Source organism: Belonocnema kinseyi, chromosome 2, assembly GCF_010883055.1.
Source record: "Belonocnema kinseyi isolate 2016_QV_RU_SX_M_011 chromosome 2, B_treatae_v1, whole genome shotgun sequence".
Taxonomy (NCBI): domain Eukaryota; kingdom Metazoa; phylum Arthropoda; class Insecta; order Hymenoptera; family Cynipidae; genus Belonocnema; species Belonocnema kinseyi.
In genome coordinates, this window is record NC_046658.1 from 121,237,771 (window position 1) to 121,259,145 (window position 21,375).

The 21,375-nt window shown below is 28.0% G+C and overlaps 1 protein-coding gene across 4 annotated transcripts in view; it reads right to left on the minus strand.

Moving 5' to 3' along the window:
- Window positions 1–116: 116 nt before the first annotated feature.
- The window catches only part of LOC117168488 (tetratricopeptide repeat protein 14 homolog), a 43,249-nt gene continuing 21,990 nt past the window's right edge, over window positions 117–21,375 (minus strand). For 3 of the 4 annotated variants that reach the window (XM_033354187.1, XM_033354185.1, XM_033354184.1), the window contains 8 exons: window positions 19,238–19,378; window positions 18,948–19,139; window positions 14,742–15,441; window positions 8,680–8,990; window positions 8,353–8,483; window positions 5,291–5,417; window positions 710–2,066; window positions 117–527 (listed from right to left, as the gene is read on the minus strand). In XM_033354187.1, the coding sequence (XP_033210078.1) occupies window positions 366–527; window positions 710–2,066; window positions 5,291–5,417; window positions 8,353–8,483; window positions 8,680–8,990; window positions 14,742–15,441; window positions 18,948–19,139; window positions 19,238–19,371 (3,114 nt within the window). In that variant the 5' untranslated portion in view covers window positions 19,372–19,378 and the 3' untranslated portion in view covers window positions 117–365. Of the gene's footprint in view, window positions 528–709; window positions 2,067–5,290; window positions 5,418–8,352; window positions 8,484–8,679; window positions 8,991–14,741; window positions 15,442–18,947; window positions 19,140–19,237; window positions 19,379–19,952; window positions 20,258–20,509; window positions 20,752–21,375 lie in introns of all 4 variants that reach the window. The other variant, XM_033354186.1, reaches the window with a different exon arrangement.

Consider the following 21,375-nt stretch of genomic DNA (forward strand, 5'->3'; position numbering starts at 1 on the left):
ACATATATATTTATAATTCAACTTAAAAATTGTGTAAAGAATTCGAAAGATGCCGATCGTGAATCTTCTTGACTGATTAATTAACACGACCCGATATCGGGCCTTTTTAACTAACATTTTTCTTTTTTTTGTGTGTGTGAACTCTGAAAAACGTACCAACCGGCAGCCTCGCTCTAGTTGTTTCTTTCTATGCAGTAGTTATGTTACTTCCAAAGCAAAAAATGTGGCGGCCCATCAGCAGAGTTGTCGATGAGAAGTGTGGCGCTATATCACAGACGGGACGAGAAAAGAGCGCGGCCGGTGTCTGTCTGTCGGTCTGTGTCTCTCTCCCTCACCCTCATTCTCTCTCTCTCTCTCTTGTCCCTCTACCAAATCTTGGCTGCGATGGCCCTCTGAATTAAAACATTCTTGCTTCGCTGCTTCATGCGCTCAATGAAAGTTTCCTTCCCCTCCAAGTTATTATCCTCGCCAAATACGCCAGGTAATCCAGGTACTGCTGCTACTCCAGGTACAGCCGCCTCCTCGCTCTGGCAACAAACGAGAGTTAGTAGTTGGTTCCTTCGCAATGTTCTCTTGCGCGAGTGGCTCATCATCATATCCTCATCATCATCATCATCATCATCATCATCTTGTCACAACACTCTGAAGTTCGCGGCAGTTTCTTTTTTTTTTATTTTTATCTTTTTTGTTTGCGAAAAACCTAACCAACCTTGTTCGTAGAGTCGCCCCCCTCGCCCGCGCCCCACCTCTCGTAGTCATCATCGTCCCGTTCCTCGCCTTCGCTGAGCGGTCCCTCTTGCCTCTTGTTGGGCGGTAGTGCAGGTCCAGCAGCCGACTGCTGCCTCGTCGACGACGCATTATCATCGCCACTCTCCAGAATCTTATTTATCTTCTCCTTCGCCTCGTCCACCTTCCTCATCGGATCCGGCGAATAGCTCCTGTCACTGTATCGATCTCTCGAGTAGGCACGCCGATCTCGGTACTCTCGCCGATTATTGTCACGATAATCGCGGAATCCGCTCTGCCTGTTATTGTGGAAGAATCGGCCACCACGATTCTGCCCGCCACGGCCACCACGATTATTCTGATTATTGTAATTATTGTAGCGGTGCTGGAAGCCGCCTCGGCGGTTCTGATACCGATTGTTCTGCTGATTATTGTAGAACCGATTTCGATTCTGAAAGTTCTGCCCGCCCCGGTGATTCTGATTGTTGTAGGCTTGGAATCGCGGCTTGTAGTACGTACCACGATTGTTGTTGTATGGCCGGAATTGTCGATTCCTGTGGTATCGTCTCTCGCCCGATCGGCTACGACTGCGACTTCTCGAGTACGATCTTGAGCGCGACCTTGAGCGCGATCGACTGTAAGTGCCGGAAGGCGAGCGACTGTACTTACGCTCGTAACTTCCCGACTTGCCCGAACGTCTCGATCGGTTTGAGTACGATCTCGACCTCGAGCGTCTCACTGAACGCGACCTCGACGAGCCAGAACTTGAGGCACTTCGAGATCGACTTCTGGATGATCGTTTCACTGGCCGTTCTCGGCTCATTCTTCTCTGCATCGGTCGTCCACTCGACTCGCGCTTTCGCGGCGACGCTCTTCGCTCCGAGTCACTCTCCGAATCCGTTCTCGGACCCTTGGACAGACTCTGTGTCTTATTGGCGGGCGGTCTACCAGGCGGTTCCGGCGGATGGCTGTTGTTGCTGCCACTGCTCTGGCCGATAGGCTGGAATTTGCCACCGAGATTATTGCTAGATTTGTTTTGGCTGCTCGGGGCCGAGGAGCCTGACGTGAATTTCGTCTGAGGCTGCTGTTGTGCGGGATATTTGACAGGCGCCTGCTTGGGTGGTGGCTCTTTCGGCATTGGCGGAGGTGGTGATGGTGGCTGTGCGGCTCGCTTCTCAGCCAATTCACGCTGCATCTGCTTTCTGATGTTCATCGACTTCTCGAGAGCCGTTCGCTGCAGCTTTTCTTCCGCCTCATTATCGCCATCATCGTCACTGTCGACTCGTGACTTCTTCTCGGATAAATCCTGCCATTTTGACGAGTGGTGGACATCCTTTTGCCTGAAATGCGCAAAGAAGAGTTTTTATGTTGAGCCTGTGAAAAAAGACTCAAGGCAATTACAGACTGTCTACCAATTTTTGCCTATCCAATTCCCGGTTGTAAATATCCAATCGCCTTTTACTTTTCCAGTATTTTAGAAATCTCTCCAAATTTTCTTAGTAAATAATTTTTTCTTCAAGTAAAAAATCATTTGAAATTTTCACAGGAATCTTAAGACATTTTTTTGTCTTCAAACCTTTCAAAATGCTTAAAACACTTAAAACTTTTGTTTTAAAATCTTTAAAAATCCAGATTTTGCTAAAAACAATGTTTACCTTTAAAACGTGAATTTTTTTTAAATTTTCAACTTAAAAATATTATTTCTCAACCACTTGCACTTAAAAAAAAAATGACATTTTTATCAAAAAAAAGATAAATTTTCTACAAAATAGTTAAAATTTCTAACATGAAAATATAAATGTTCTAATCATAAAAAATCATATTCAATTGAGTAATTACGAGTAATTGTAAAAAATGTCAACTAAACTAATACATTTTCAACTAAAATGATAAATATTAAACTGAAATACTTGAATTTTCAACCGAAAACATGAAGATTAATTTTCGAAACAATAAGTTGAATTTTCTACCAAAAAAGACGATTTTTCAACAAAAACAGTAGATCTTTTCAATTAAAAATCAAATAATATTAGGTTTCCCTAAAAAATGATTTGAAATTTTCATATGAATCTTTAAAACCCCAGATTTTTGTTACAAAAATGTTATCTTTTAAAACTTGAAATATTTTTTTTTTTTCATTTTCAACTGAACAATATTATTTCTCAATAAATTGCACTTTTTATAAAAAAAAGATGACATTTTTACGAAAAAAAGATGAATTTTCTACGAAATAGTTGAATTTATTACCCTGAAAATATGAATGTACAACAAAAAAGGTAATTTTAAATCAAACACTTGAATTTTCAACCAAACAGATAATTTCCAATACAAAAATATGAATTCTCAATGAAAAATGTAATAGTCGATACTTCCACTAAAACGAGTTTAATTTTAAATCAAAATTAGTTGAATTCATTCAAAGCTAATGAATTTTCAACAATAAAAAAACATATTAAATTGAGAAATTGAATTTTCTACCAAAAATACGCAATTTGAGAAAATATATAAATTTTCAACTAATAAAGAAAGATCCACTTTAAATTAAAAAATGGAAAAGATAAATTTTCAGTGAAACAAATTAATTAAATTTTAACACATATTACAGTTGAATTAAATTAGAAAAATTTGCAGGTAAAAAATGTCAACTAAACTGATGAATTTTCAACTGAAATGATGAATTTCTAACCAGAATAATTTGATTTTTAAAGAAAAGAATGAATGTTCAACTAAAATGATGAATATTTCACTGAAATACTTAAATTTTGAACCAAAAAATGATTTTTCAAACAAGAAAATTAATTGTCCAGACAATAAACTAAATTTTCTACCAAAAAAGACGATTTTTTAACAAAATCTGTAAAAATGTTCAATTAAAAATAAATTAATATTATGTTTCCCAATGTTTAATTGTATGTATTGTAATATCTTATAATATTTTAACAAAACTTGTAATTCATGGTGTCGAATAATTTTGACATTTTTAGAAATCTTTAAACATTCTCTTCGAAAATTAATTCTTAACCATCAAAAATAATTAAAAATTTTTCCAAGAAACTTAAGAAGTTTTTTTTTAGAATCTTCAAAAGTCCAGATTTTGATTTTTAAAATTTATAACTTTAAAAATTTGTAATATATTTTTTTTAATGATGAATTATCAACAAAACAGAAGAATTTTCAACTAAAAGGTATTATTTCTCAACCAGTTGCATTTTTTTATCAAAAAAGATTAAAATTTAAACAAAATAGATGAATTTTTTACAAAATAGTTCAATTTTCTCTAAAACTTAATCTTTCAAAATAAAAAAAACATTTGAAATTATCTCAGGTTTCTCAAGACAATTTTTTTTCTTGAAACCTATCAAAATTCTTAAATAGTTTCGAAATTTTTGTTTCTAAATATTCAAAAATCCACAGTTCGTTTAAAATTTGTTTAAATTTTTTATTTTTCAAAATTATTTTCTCAAAAGGACGAATTTTCAAAAAAATATTTGAAACCTCAACTAAACAAATTAATGTTTAACTAAATAGTTACATTTTTTAACAAGAGTGCAATTTCTACTAACCGGCTAAAATTTCCAAACCACTTTTTAATGACTCAAATTATTCCTGAAATTTTGAAAAATATGCAAAATAAACAAATTTCCTTAAATTTTTCCATATTTTTTTCGAAATTTCTAGAAATCTTATGAAATTTTCATTAAAAATTAATTTTTTAAAAATAAAAAATCATTTATAATTTTTTTTGAAATGTATAAAAAAATGCGTTTTCTTAAAACCTTTTGAAATTCGTAAAAAATATATAATTTTTTCGAAATAATCAAAACTTTCAATTTTGTTTTAAATTCTTTGAAATATTTTTACATTTTTAACTATTTAAATTTTTTTAAAGTTCTAAATAGTTTAAATATCTTTTGACATGATTTTAACTTTACTACATTTTTTTAAACTTCGCATGAATTCCGAAACCATCTTAAATATCTTTTAAAATTATGGAATTTTTCCTGAATTTTGTAAACATTTTTGCATAACTAGAAAAATTGCAATCATACCAATTTTCCGAGAAATCTTGAGACAATTTTTTGGTTCCTTAAAAAATTTCAAAATTCTTAAAAATCTTTTAAAACGCCTTTTTTACATTTTTTAATGATTTATTTAATTTTTTCACAACTTTTTTAAATCTTCTAAATATTATTTAGAACTACTGCATTTTTCCTATTTTTTCAATATATCTATTTTTTAAATTCTGTAGAATAATAGAAATTGTCTGCAAATCTTCTGGATATTTTTAACAATTCTAAGAATTGTTTGAAATCCTTTCATTAAAAATATTCTATGAAATTAATACTTCAAAATAAAAAATCATCAAAAATTGGTCCCAGAAATGTTAAGAAATTTTTTTATATTCTCTTCAAACCTTTCAAAATGCACATTTTCTAAAACTCTGAATATGATTCTTGGCTCGATTTTGTATTCCCATTCAGAAGACACACTTTAATTACCGAAATATGAAGAAAAAAAATCGAAACTCAAAACTGATTTCTCAAGTGTAATAATAAATAGTTACCTTGCAGCTTGAGCAGCTTTCCACTTTGCATTCAGAGCTGCAGTGTCTAAAGAAGGCATTTTAGGCTCAGGATGAATCAACTGTGACTCTTGCTCAAAGATGTCTGTGAGTGGCTTTCGTTGGATTTCTAAAAATAAAATCAGTACTGACTGTTAGACAAAGCCTCGAAATGCTTCCTTCTCATAAATCGAACATTTATTTTGAATTTATACTGAAGCCAGTACATAAAATGAGATGCGTCATCCTAAAAATAAGTAAATATTTTGAATTTTCAAACAAAAAGATGAATTTTTAACTAAAAAGATGATTTTTCAAACAGAAAGATTAATTTTTCAAACAAAAAGCTCAATTTTCAACCAAAAAGACGACGTTTTAACAAAATAGTAGAATTTTTCAATTAAAAAAAGATAAAATTTCAACCAAATAGTTGAATTTTCAACTAAAAAGATACATTTTTAACCGAAAATGGGATCGTCCATTTTTCAGGAAAAAACAAACCATTTTCAATCAAAACTAATGAATTTTCAAATAAAATTAGAAACCTTCAACTGGAATAGTTGAGTTTTCAGTCAAGAAGATGAATTTTCAACTACAATGATGAATATTTAATTGGAATAATTGAATTTTCTACCAAAAAGATGATTTTTCAAATAGGAAGATTAATTTTCCAAACCATAAGCTGAATTTTCTATCAAAAAATACGATTTTTCAACAGAACAGTAGAATTTTTCAATTACAAGATAAAATTTTAACCAAATAGTTGAAATTTAAACTAAAAAGATTCATTTTTAACAAAAACACAAATGGGATAGTTCAAATTTCAGGTGAAAATATAAATTTTTCAATTAAACTAATGAAATTTCAAATAAAATTCAATAAATATACAAATTTAAATAAAATTATGAATAGTTGAGTTTCAAATCAAAAAAATGAATTTTCAACTAAAATGTTTTATTTCTAACTACAATAAATGAATTCTCAACTAAAATGATGAATATTTAACTGGATTACTTCAATTTTCCACCAAAATGATGATTTTTCAAACAGGAAGATGAATTTCCCAAAGAATAAACAGAATTTTCTACCAAAAAGAAGATTTTTCAATAAAATAGTAGAATTTTAAACTAAAGAGATAAATTTTCAACTAAACTAATGAATTTTCAATTAAATTGGACGAATTTTTAACTATAACAATTAAATTCTTAACTAAAATGATGAATATTTAACTGGAATACTTGTATTTTCGACTAAAATGCTGATTTTTCAAACAGGAAGATTAATTTTCCAAACAATAAGCTGAATTTTCTACCAAAAAGACGATTTTGTAACAAAATAGTAGAATTTTCCAATTAAAAAAGATGAAATTTCAACCAAATAGCTGATTTTTAAACTAAAAAGATAAATTTTCAACAAAAAATGGGATAGTCAAATTTTCAGGTAAAAAAATACAATTCTCAAACAAACAAATGAATTTTCAAATAAAATTAAAAAAATTCAAATAAATTATGAATCTTCAACTGCAACAGTTCAATTTTCAACCAAAAAGATGAATTTTCGACTGAAATGATGAATTTCTAACTAGAATCATTGAATTTTCCAACAAAAATATGATTTTTCAACAAAATAATAGAATTTTTCAATTAAAAAAGATAAAATTTCAACAGAGTATTTAAATTTTGAACGAAAAAGATAAATTTTCAACTGCAAATAAGCTAGTTAAATTTTCAGCTAAAAAATACAATTTTTAATCAAACTAATAAATGTTTAAATATGTACAAAATAAATAAAAAAATTCAAATAAAATTATAAATCTTCAACTGGAATAGTTCAATTTTCAGCCAAAAAGATGAATTGTCAAACAAAAAAGTGAATTTTCGACTAAAATGGCGAATTTTTAACTATAATAATTAAATTTACAATTAAAATTCTGAATATTTAACTGGAATACTTGAATTTTCGACCAAAATGATGATTTTTCAAAGAGGAAGATTAATTTTCCAAAGAATAAGCTGAATTTTCTACCAAACAAACGATTTTTCAACAAAATAGTAGAATTTTTCAATTAAAAAAAGATAAAATTTCAACCAACTAGTTGAATTTTAAACTGAAGAGATAAAATTTCAACAAAAAGTGGGAAATTTACGTTTTCAGGTAAACAAAAAATACAATATTCAACAAAATTAATGAATTCTCAAATAAAATTAACTAATTTAAAAATAAATAAAATTATGAATCTTCAACTGAAGCAGTTGAATTTTTAACAAAAAATATAATTTTTAGAAGAGGAAGATTAATTTTCCAAACAATAAGCTGAATTTTCTGCCAAAAAAACGATTTTTTAACAAAGCAGTAGAATTTTCCAATTAAAAAAGATCAAATTTCAACAAAATAGCTGATTTTTAAACTAAAAAGATCAATTTTCATCAAAAAATGGGATAGTTAAATTTTCAGGTAAAAAAATAAAATTCTCAAACAAACAAATGAATTTTCAAATAAAATAAAAAAATTCAAATAAATTATAAATCTTCAACTGGAACAGTTCAATTTTCAACCAAAAAGATGAATTTCTAACTAGAATCGTTGATTTTTTAAACAAAAAGACAATTTTTCAACAAAATAATAGAATTTTTCAATTAAAAAAGATAAATTTTCAACTGCAAATAAGCTAGTTAAATTTTAAGCTGAAAAATACAATTTCCAATAAAACTAATAAATGTTTAAATATGTACAAAATAAATAAAAAAATTCAAATAAAATTATAAATCTTCAACTGGAATAGTTCAATTTTCAGCCAAAAAGATGAATTGTCAAACAAAAAAGTGAATTTTCGACTAAAATGGCGATTTCAACAAAATCGTAGAATTTTTTAATTAAAAATATAAAATTTCAACTAATTTTAAACTAAAAAGATAAATGATCAACTGCAAATAAGTTATTTAAATTTTTAGCTTAAAAAAAAAATACAATTTTCAACCAAACTAATAAATTCGAATTTATACTGAAGCCATTTAATAAAATAAGTCGCGACACCCTAAAAAATAGGCAAATAATTGTACAATCACCTTTTCGTTGTTGGGAAGTCAAAGGCATTCTTGGCTCTCTCTCATGATAAGCTTTGGCCATTTCTTCTCTTTCACGTTCTCGGCGAAACTCTTCTTCTCTGCGAGAACTTTCGGCAAGCTTCTCTGCATTACTATGAGGAGGAGTAATTTGATTAACGAGTTTTACATACCTATAGCAAATATAAAAAATAAATTTAAAACTTGAAATTACTCTTTAAATAAACTACTTGCACGGAAATGCAACCAAGTTTGGTTTATAGAGTAAACCCGAGAGTGCTGCTGAAAACAAAAGAAGAGTCTTGAAAACCTGATTGGAAAATTACTAACCTTTTCAAAACAGCCGTTTCTTTTTCAACCTTTGCATAATAAGCGCTGAGTTTCGATTCAAGTTGTTCCAAATCCGGCAAGGAAGACTTTTTCAAAACCTCGAGATCCCTCTCCATCTTGTCTTTACTACTCTTACGCTTCTTACGTTCCTCCTTCTTCTTCTTCTTTCGACTCTTTTTCTCTTCCTTATCTTTATCTTTAGTTTTCTTATCCTTCTTTTTCTTTTTCTTGGGTTTCTCACTCTCTGAATGTTTCTTCTCCTTTTCTCTTTCACGCTTCCAACGTGCGGTTTCCTCCAGGAATTTCCTCACCTAGAAAAAAAAAAGAAGATATTCGGGGTTATTTCATTTCACAGGGTGTTTTCTTCCAACTATAGTCTAAACATTTTTTCATATAAAGTAATAAACAATAAGCAACAAATAAAAGCATTCAAAGTCGAACTCTTGAATTACAAATTTTGAAATTGAAGGTTAAAAGTTTTTAATTCAAAACCTGAATATTCAAATGATCAACAATTTTCACGTACAAAATGCAAGGAACTAACACTCTTCAATTAAAAAATGTTAAATGAAATGAAAATAAACTGCAAAATTGAGAACTTTTATCAATTATAGAGTTCAAAGATTCAGATTAAGTTCCAAAAATATAAATACACGTTAACATTTTCAATAATCTAAATTAAAAAATCAAGCAATGAACTTTAAATATTTTTGAAAATTATATTACTTTAAGTAATTTTAACCTAGACTGATTAAAAATTGAAAAATAATTTTTTTTAACTTAATAGTTCGTAAATTAGAAGTTAAATTATTTTTATTTTAAACGGTCTAGACATCCTTCAAAAGACAATAGAATACTTATTATTTTTTAAAATATTAGAGTAATATTAAATTTAGAATTTTTTTAATAATTGAGAAAGATTTCAAAAGAATAAAAAAATTTCTTAAGATTCTTAGGAAAATTGAAAATGATTTTTCACGTTGAAAAATTATTGTAACAGAAAGTTTAAGATGATTTTAAGAGACTAAAAAAAATATTAAAAAAGAACATGTGAGATTTGAAGGATTTTATTTAATTTGCTGGATTTTCAAAAATTGTGGGAAAATTTCGATTAATTTTAAAATATATTCAGAAGTTCTGAAAGAAATGTTAACACACTTTGTTTAAAATACTTGAAATAATTTCAAGTTTTTAATTAATTTTTAATCTTTTAAAAACTTCTACATATCTCTTAAAATTATTAATATTTTGTCTGCAAATGTTAAGTGTTCAATTGTTATTTATGCGTCAAACTTTAACAATTTCACTTATAAATTAAACACTTTTTAAATAGAACAATTCAAATTGTAACGCTAAAAGTTTTAAAGTTCTTGAAAAATCTAGAGATTCACAATATTTTAAATTTAATAGAAACCTTTAATTATGACTATATTATTATGGATTTATTTTTAAATTGAAAATAGTAAAACGCATGTTTACATTTTTTAATAGCTAAAAAAATAAAAAAAAAATAATATAAAGGATGACCTGAAACTCTGAATTAAAAATATATTATTGATAAATCATGAAAATTTTCATTTAAAATTAAAATTATAGGAATAAATGATACATTAATTTCAATTCTTATCAAGACTTTCAGATTGTAACAGTTAGAATCTGGAAATTCCCAAATTTTGATAGAATCTAGAATTCTTTGGTCAAATCAATTATTGTTCAGATTTTTATACTTAGAGTACAGATCCATTCAAAATAATTGATTTATTTATATTTACAGTTGATAAAACAAAACTGTTTTTTATAAAAAAAATTCAACTTCGAATGCTTTTAATTTTAAAATTTTTTAAACTGCACTTTAATTATTTTAAAAACTGTTAAAATCGAACTTGGGCAGATTTTTCTTCTGAAAATACGTAAAATTCCCGGCCCAGCGGCCACCCTGTTTTTTATTAAAAAAATCTATGATTTTAAAAACTTCTAATTATTTTTAACCTTTAAAACTGCATTTTAAAATTCTTTAAATTAAAATATATGCCTAAAAATTAAAAATCTAAAGTGGAAAATTTTTAAAGTGAATGATTTTCGAATTAAGCATTCTAAACTAAATGATATAATTGATCAAAATCAGAATTAGGAGATTACTTAAAAACGGTTGAAATCATAGTTGGACAAAATTTTTATTCTAAAAATTTTGTAAAATTCCCGGTCCAAAAATAAATTCACTGCCGTTTCCCGGTTTTTCAGGTTTCCCGGTCCAGCGGCCACCCTGAATTAATAAATTTAATTGAGAAAGCTTTGAAAAATTGTATTACAAGATATTCTTAAATATATTAGAAACATAAATTAATTAAATAATTAAAGCATTAAGTCCCAAAACGAAGAAATTTCTCTCTTACGTTTGAGCTTGAATAATTGTTATAAAAAAAGCAAAGAATTTATTGTAAAATACTCTTTTCTATTATTTTCGGGTATGTTCTAAACTATGCAATGGTTTAAAAAACGGAAAATATTAATTTTCAATTAATAATTAACAAATATAAAAAAATTCTGTTTTTAAACAATTTTTTTCAATCATAAAATAGAGGAAGAAGGAATTCTTTTTTACGGTCGCAAATATGCCCAAAAGTGCAAAAATTATCTGAACTTTTCAAATCCGTTATGTTTTTTATCTACGATTTTTTAAAACAAAATAGTGGCCAAAAAACCAAACATTTATAATTTCGTTTTATCGATATTTTTGGTGATTTTTTCGCCCAAATCATATAAATATTTTATTATTTCAGTAAAAAGCTATTTGCAAAGTCTATTTTTAAATTAAATAAAAATATTTAGTGTTAAATAGGTAAAATCATGATATTAAGATTATAAAAAATGATTTTATTGCTATTTTACGAAATTTTCACACCAAAATCCAATGCAGTGAGTGAAATATCGTATAATGTATTATATTGAAAATTCTTCTATTTGGTAGAAATTAATCTTGGTTGAAAAGTAATTTTTTTGTTTAGTTTGGCTTTTTTACTTCAAGATTCAACTGTTTCGTTGAAAATTCATGCATTTTGTTGAAAAATCGTTTTTTTTTTATAAATAATTAATTTTCTTTATTAATTGTCATATTTCTTGTTTGAAAATAACTATTTCCATGAAATATTCATACTTTTAGTAGGAAATTCATGTTTTTAATTAAAAATAAAACTATATAGTTAAAAATGTCAGATTTTGTTGTTAAAAATTCTTCTTTTAATTTAAAATTCATCTCTTCCATTTGAACTCATTATTTTTTGCTTGCAAAATTAATCAATTTGGTGGTTGAATTTTTTTTTGGGGGGGGAAAATGAATTTTATTAATTAAAAATTTAACTATTCAAGTTTTGATTGAAGTGATTATGTTTTTAGTATTATTAAAATAATACTAAAAACATTTTCCACACCAAAAAAACAACCATCAAATCGATGAATTTTCAACTGAAATGATGAATCTTGAAATGAAAAGCGTGAATTATAAACCAAGAAGAAGAATTTTTAACGAAAAATCTTAAACTTTTAACTAAGTCGTTTTCAACTAAAAAGATGATTTTTGTTTTTACTTAAATTATAAATATTTAAAGAAAATAGATAAAACAATGTGAACATATAAATGAAATTGTTAATCTTTAACTGAAATAATTGATTTTTCAACTAAAATGATGAATTATTCAATGAAAATAAATTTTTAACTATAAAAGATCATTTGTCAACCAAAACTTGAATAATTAAATTTTCAAATAATAAAATTCATTTTCCAAACAAAAAAATTTCAACCACCAAATCGATGAATTTTTCATGTTAAAAATTATGAATCTTCAATTGCAAAAGATGAATTTTAAATTAAAAGAATTTTTAACAACAAAATCTTAAACTTTCAACTACGTAGTTTTATTTTCAATTAAAAACATGAATTTCCTACTAAAAGTATGAATATTTAACTGAAATAGTTATTTTTAAGTAACAAATATGACCATTAATGAAGAAAATTGATTATTTATCAAAAAAAGATTTTTTTTTAAATGCATGAATTTTCAACGTAACAATTGAATTTTGAACTAAAAAAGGTAAACTAAAAAAAATTACTTTGTAACCAAGATTAATTTCTACCAAAAAGAAGAATTTTCAATATAATGTATGAATTGTCAACTAAATAAAATCAATTGTCCATTAAAAATTAAATTCTCATTTAAAAAAATGAATTTGCCACCGAAAACAATTTTGAAGCAGATTATATTTTATTTTAAAACAAATAGTTGAATTTCCAACTAAAATGATGTACTTTAAAGTAAAATGGTAAATATTTAACTAAAATTCTTGGATTTTCAACCAAAAAGATTATTTTATTTTATTATTATAATATATTATTATTTTATTTCGAACTAATTTTAAAAAAATACATGCAATTTTAACGAAAAAATATAAATTGTCAACTCTAAACATTGAATAGTTAAATTTTCAGATAACAAAATTAACGCCTAACAAAGAGATGAATTTTCAGGTAAATAAATATACAATTTTGAATCGAACTGATGAATTTTCAAATAAAATTATGAATTTGAAACTGGAGTAATTGAATTTTAAGCCCAACAGATGAATTTTAAACTGAAATTATGAATGTCTAACAAGAATAATTTAATCTTGAATCAAGAATATTCATTTCTACCAAAAAAACACGAATTTTTAACAAAATACATGAATTTTTAACTAAAAAAAAAAAATACATTCTCAGCTCTAAACAATTTAATTGGAATATTTACATTTTCAGTAAAAAAAATTTTCCAACAAAAAAAATCAAATAATTTTGAAAAAGAAAATTAATTTTCACAAAAAAGTAAATACGAATTTTTGACAAGAGAGTTTAATAAAACAATACAAATACCTAACAAATACATTTTCAACTAAAAATGATTTTTATTTTATATAAAACAGAGTTGAATTCGTCAAAAACTGAACTGAATAAGTTTAAACAAAATACATAAATTTTCAACTAATAAAGAAACATTCACTTTAAATTAAAAAATGGAAGTTACATTTTCAGTCAAACAAATGAATAATTTTTTGAAACAAATTACGAAAGTGCAATTTCTACCAAGAAACGATATTTCGAACATTTTTCAAACCGACTAATTCATTAACTTTTAAAAAAATATTGCAAAGCTAAAGAAATTGGCTTAAAACTTTCTAGTTCTCTATCTTTCTACATTTTTAGAAATCTTTCGAAATTTGTTCTATTTTTAATTGTTTAACCCTTAAAGTGTATTGAGGGTATTTGAAACCCCAAGCAATTTTTCAAATTCTTATAAACAATACTTAATTCGAAAAATTGTGTAAGTATCGCCATCTAGCTTTATTTGGAGACACTAACTGTAAGTAAAATTGTTTAGCATACTTGCTGAAAGTCAAGGTAACAAAATTGTGGGGTCAGGAACACCCAGTGTGCACTTAGTGAGTGAAAAAGTAATTTTAGAGATAATTTTTTTGTTGAAATTCTATTGATTTTTGTTTACTTTCTAACGCAAGTATGCGTCATGCAAGAGCAAACTGTGTATATGTTGAATAAAATATAATTGTTAAAATACAGATATATTTTATTATTATTATTATTATATCTTTTTTGAAAGAACCCACGTTGCAATATTTTTTTTTATGAAAGTACACTATTTCAAAAGTATAGTCATAAATTTTCAGGTTAAAATAATTAAAATTGGGTGAGTTATTAATTTTCAAGTAAAAACCCCCTACTTTTTCATTAATTTTTTCAACAAACTTAAAATAAATAAATGGCCATAAAATCAACTCTACCTTACAAACGATCCCTTAAACTATATCGGATAGTTTTATTGTGACAAAATATTCAATAGAGGTTATACAATACATGATTAAATACACTGGGGTACTGAACACCCACGATGCATTTTACCGTGATTTTTACCATGTATGCACTTGGAGGGTTAATTTTAATTAATTAAATTAAATGAATAATTAATTGAAATTTGAATCAGAGGAATTCAGATTTTACCTTTGATACATTCACTTACTTTTTCCTCATAATCCGAGTCATCCTTCGTCTGATCCAAGAATTTCCGAACTTGCAACTCGTAACCATCAATTCCTGCTCCCCTCGAGCCAGAGGCCATTGGAGCCATCAATTCTTGGAGTGAGCTGCTCGCTGCTGGCGGATTATTGTATTGAGCCATTCTCTTGCTCAGTGGCGACAGAGAACCTCGATCCTTCTTATGCTTCTTCTTACGACTACTATTTGGCGATCGAGATGCCGATCGAGAACTTCCCGACGAGGATGAACTGCTCGAATCCGAACTTGACGAACTCGAGGATCCACTCGACGACGAACTTGAACTTGAACTCCATCTCGCTCGTTTTTTCGACCTCGACTTTCTCTCCTTTTTCCGCTTTTTCTTCTCCTTTTTCCCCTCAGGATTCTCACTCTCGGCTTCGAAGGTCTTGAACGTCTCGAGCGGATTTAAGGCAGCTCCGCCAAGTGCTCGCTTCTTTATATACTCGATCGAGTTTCTCGCCTCCTCGTGATAGGGAGCGATTGCCAAACAATTCTCGTAAGCCTTCTGAGCTTCCTCGAATTTTTTCTCGTCCTCGTAACTTCGCCCGAGAGCCACAAGTGTCTCGGCCATGTATTTACGAGCGTTCGCGTGAGTTTGATTCAGTTTCAGGGCCGTTTCAAAGTCGTCTATGGCTTTCTTGAAACTGCCACTGTTCGCATATCTGCCAAGAATTAAAATTGAGGCGAATTAAAACTTGGAAAAAGTTTATTCAATCAACTTTTCGCAGGTTTGATCGCAAACCTTCATTTTCCAAATATCCTGATTTTTCGCTTATTTTTCATTTTCCCTGACCAGTAACATATAAAGTGCATTCTGGGTATCTCACACCCCAAGCATCTGAGATTCATTATTTTATCATAAAATTGACTTTTCAACTGTGCAAATAAATACCTTGTTTAAAATCACACATGTTTTGCAACATTTTTTTTCTATGAAATTACACTATTTCAAAAGTAAAGTCATCAATTTTAAGGTTAAAATAATTAAAATTGCGTGAGTTATGAATTTTTAAGTAAAAAAAACAATTTTTCACTTTTTTCAATCATTTCTTTAACAAACTTAAAATAAATAAATGGCTATAAAATCAACTCTACCTTATAACAGATACCTTAAACTATATCGGATAATTTTATTGTGACAAAATATTCAATTGGGGTAATCCTATACATGATTAAATACGCTGGGGTGAAGAATACCCACGATGCACTTTACCGTGATTTTTACCATGTATGCACTTTGAGGGTTAATATTGAAAGACTTTAATATTTTTAAAATAAAATAAAACAGTTTTAGGTTTATATTTATAAATGTGAAATTTATTATTCTCGGGGCTGCCACATCCGAATTTTCATGAAATAGTGACCCCTATTTAAACCCAAAAAATAAATCCGTGAGTAATTTCTAACGCGAAAATACACATTGATAATGTGCAAAAAAACAATGATAATGTGAAATTCTTTTGAATAACAAAATTTAACTACAAAAAATTCAAATAAATTGGAAACAAAATTTAATTTAAAAATTCCATTGCTTCTAGTAAAATTGGAGTGATTTCAGAGAAATTAAAGAGAAATTACGGTATGCATACAATTTCAAGAGAATGAAAAAGAATTCAGGATAAATTAATAATACCTACAAAAATTCTGGATAAATTAATAAGAAGTCGGGGAGAATTAAAAAAAAAATCAAATACGTTTCAGTCTTTTTAAATACCCTACAATATTTCAAATCCTTTAAAATCATTTGAAATCTCTTGCAAAATTTTAAAATTCTTGAAAATTCATTGGAATAAAAAAAACCCTAAAATCTTTCAGAATTTTTAGAATCACTTCAAATTATTGACATTTATCAGTGATAGCCTAAGATATTTCAAATTCTTTAAAATCCTTTGAAATTCCTTTAAAAAGTGTAAAGCTCTTAAAAATGTACTTTTTTTAAAAAATCTCTTCAAATTATTTAAATGAATTGTAAACTTGTTAGAATCTTTTAAAATATCCTGAAAATCTTTAAAATTCTTTAAAATATTTGGTCTTACCTTGAAATATTTGAAAAGCTTATTAATCTATTAATTTTTGTAAACAAATACATGGAAATTCATTAAAATATCATAAAACCTTTAAAAATTCTATAAAATTGTTCCATACCGTCTAAAATCCTCTAAAAATAAATAATTTTTTTTTGTAAATCCCTAAAAATTATTCAAATCTTAGGAAATCCATTGGAAAGTTGAATCTTTTAAAATACTTTAAAATATTTGAAATCTTTTAAAGCCTCTTAAAAATGTTTGAAGCTCTAAAATTCCATAAAATCTTTAAAATCCTTAGGAATACCTTCAAATTACTGGAGTGTCTTAAAAATTTCTTAAACACTTTAAAAATATCCTAAAAAATGTACAATCCTTTTTACTTTTCAAAACTCTTAAAAAATCCTTGGAATCTTTCAAAATACTCTAAAATATTTGAAATCCTTTGACATCTTATGAAACCTCTTGAATTTTTTTTACTCTTTTTGAATCCCATCAAACTATTGAAATGTATTTAAAATATCTTGGAATCTTTAAAAATACCCTAATATATTAGAAATCTTTTGAAATATTTTGAAATCCTTTGAAAAGGTTTGAAGCTCTTTAAAATTCCTTGAAAATATTTAAAATACACGAAAATTTTTCAAATTATTTTCAATCGTTTGAAATTATTGAAATTGTTTAAAAATTCCTTGGATTCTTTTTAAATACCATAAAATATTTCAAATAATATGAAAAATTTTGAAACTCCTTGAAATTTGTTAAAGCTCTTGAAAATTCGTTAGAAGTTTTAAAAATATCTTAAAATCTTTCGAATTCTTTGGGATCCCTTCAAAAGTTATTGAAATCATTTAAACATTCCTTGAAATTTTTTAAATTATCGTAAAATATTCCAAGTATATTCAAAACTTTTGAAACATGTTAAAGCTCTTTAAAATTCTTCGAAAGTATTAAAAATACTTCAAAATCATTCGAATCCCTTCAAAAGTTATTGAAACCATTTTAAAATTCCTCGAAATCTTTTAAAATAGCCTAAAATATTTCAAGTATTTTTAAATATTTGAAACCCCTTTCAATTTTTAAAGTTCTTTAAAATTTCTTGAAAATATTAAGAATACCCGAAAATATTTTTAATTATTTGGTATCGTTTGAAATTATTGAAATTGTTTAAAAATTCCTTGGAATCTTTTAAAATACCCTTAAATATTTCAAATACTTGAAATTTTTTAAAGCTCTTGAAAATTTCTGAGAATTTTTAAAAATGCTCTAAAATCTTTGTAGTTCTTCGGAATCCCTTCAAATGATTTAAATCTATTAAAAATTCCTTGGAATCACTTAAGATACTTTAAAATATTTCAAATAGTTTAAAACCCACTGGAAATAATAACAAAAGACCATAATTTTTTTTTAATTATTTGGAATATCTTTAAATTATTGAAATCACTTAAAAATTCCTTGGAATCTTTTCAAATACCCTTAAATATTTAAAGTATTTTGAAATCTTTTGAAATCCCTTCCAATCTTTAAAGCTCTTTAAAAGTTCTTGAAAATATTTAAAATACCCTAAAATCTTTCAAATTATTTGGAATATCGTCAAATTTAAAATTCAATTAAATATCTTACATTCTTTGAAATAATATAAACCCCTCTGAAAATTCCTTGGAAGTTTTACCCTGAAATCTTATAAATTCTTTTAAAACTCTTCAAAGTGTCTAAATTTATTAATAATTACATATAATATTTTTAAATACCTTAAAGATTTCAACTAATTCAAGAAAATTCATAAACATCAATAGACCTGAATTTAATAGTGGTAAATCCATGGGTCAATTTCTTGAAATAAAAGAGATTAAGCTAAGATTTTTATTTAACACAGTGATTATAGTTACTTTTATTTGTTTAAAAATGATTGAAGAACTTGAAAAAGTCTTTCTCATAAAAATTCCCTAACTTTGGTCATTTTTCTTCTTCAAAATACTAGACTCTCACTGGCCAACATAAATTCCCTGATTTCTAGGTTTTCCCCGACTTTCGGCCACCCTGTCAAATATTTAAAAACCTTTCACTAAGGTCTGCACTCACAATTGTGAAAGCAACCAATCCCTCGATATTTTCTAATTTATAAAGTATCATTTGAGACTTACAATGCGCCACGTGCTACCAATCCCTCGACGTTGCGGGGATCAACCACCAGCGCTTTATTCAGGCACTGGAAAGCTTCAGCGTGTCTTCCTGCTTTGAAATGATCTATTCCTTCCGCCACACTGCGGAACGCCCATTTGCTGGCTTGAGCTTGTCTCAATTCTGTACTATATTCATTCGGTGGAAATTTTTCTCTGCAAAAAATTCATTTTATCTTTATCAGCCATCGTTCTAACCACTCACAAAAAAAAAAACTCTCAACTGCCCTGTGGGACTCTTGAGAATATCTTACCTAAGACCAACCATGTTGGAATAATTGTCTTGACCCAGTGACATCAAGTCGCAAAGGTATTTAATGTTGTTGGGATTGTTGAATCCAGTGCTATTCTCCATGATAGAATCAAAACTCTGTCCTTTGTTGTCCATCGCTTTCCTAGATGACAAAACAAAATAGGACTTATTCTCTAGAATTAACTTGCTTGATTAGTCTGCACGAAAAAAAAAAAAAGAAAAGAAAAACCAAAGCTGCTTAGCTAAGAGTCCAACTCAAGATTCGATAACCATGACGACCGAATAATTGTTAAAACATAAAGCGTTTGCTAGTTTTCATAAGCTTGCAGTGCTACACAGACAAATTCTCCTTCTTTGATCCTTGTGTAATGATAGATTTATCGCAGTTCCTGGTCAAACTTCCACTTTACACATAGCAAAACACTCGTGCGATCATGTATCGTTTCTCCTTCCTCATTTCTTCTCTTCGGTCTCCATGAGTTATTTAGACACGTCTCTAATATCGATGAAACTTTGACAATTCGGGTGAAGATTGGAGAGACGATATTAGAGATTGTTCGAGTCCCGTGTGCTCCAACTCTTAGCCAAGCAGCTCGGCTCAAAACAGATACGGGCGCCATGGAGAAGGTTCGATGTCTCATTTATTACCGGATGATTTCTTAGCGTACAAAATTTAGTTATACACAACCTCAGTATTAGGTAAACTCATCTCTCACCTTTCGCAAAAACCGCTAAGACGCGTATACATTTTTTAGTTAGATTTTTGTATCATATTTATCATAGGGTTTTTCTCAACACAAATGCACACAGCCTATCATCAGATGGTGTTTTTTTTTTTAAGTATTTGGTGCGATAAAATAAATTGCATAGCCCTAGGATAGATTCGAGCCACGCCTGAGTATATTTATCTTCCAAGTCGACCAAAAAAAGTTTTTTTTTAGATGTAGTAGCAGGTCGCTCGCTTGTTTTGCGCTTTGTGGTGTCAAGTGAAACGACATCATTTTTATCAGACATTTATAAGCTGTAAGTTTAAACGATTAATTAATTATTATGCAAGTGCAACTCCTTTCAGGTATAAGTCATCAAAGTCGAGGAGTTACAATTCCCGTTGCCTGGTCTCTAATTATTATTCATCTCAAATGTTTCCATTCTTTTTTCTTTCTTTATATTTATATGTTTTATTATTTTTGTTTGTTTGATACTCAGATTTTTTTACGTTACTTCCAATTACAAAATGAAGAGACCAAGCAACTGAATTTATTGCTATACCTACCGTCTAGTGCATGTACTGAAAGGCCAAAACTCCTCTCAACACTGGAAAATCAACCTCAAAAGACATTGATCTCATTTGGTGCCATAGCCTGTACTTTGATATCATATCACAAACGTGGATACAAAGTGAGCATAACACAGCCACGCCAACCAATGGTCACGATTTGAATCGTTTGTAACTCATATTATAAACTCATCGTTATACCGACTATCAACTTTAACGTTAGAGAGAGTCTCTGGCACCTAAATTCATAAAAACGTGTCAGAGGAATCACAGCCGATTTATTTTGTATTTTGTTAGTATCCATCGCGATCATTACACCTCACCCCCCTATTCTTCAGACATTTTAAGAATACCCAGGGATCACAGTCGTTCAGTATTCAGGGTGTCTACCTCATAATCCTGCAAACAAATTCCATGATAATTCCATGCACTTGAAGTTCAGAAAGTTCAAATAAACGAAACATTTTTCTCCCATTTTCATTTGATCCACAAAATATTTAACCAACTACAATTAAAATAATGCGTTCGATGTTTATTTTGTAATCCGTTTTTTGGCAATATAAATTCAATCAATATTTTTGCACTATTTCTAGTTTACAAATTCATCAATAAAAATTTCGTTCATTTGAAAGTTCACAACTTCAGGTACTTGACAATTCCTGGTTTTTTCCCCAGGTATAACTTTTTCAAAAAAGGAGCCATTCAAACATTTTGAATTTTTTTAAAAATAAATATGTACAGAGTTTCGCGAGTTTATTATAAATTATGGGGATTTTTTCTTCAGTTTCTAGGAATTCAATTAATATGTTTAATTTACAATTTAGAAAGTTTTCACAACATTTTTTACAATGTAATCCTAAATA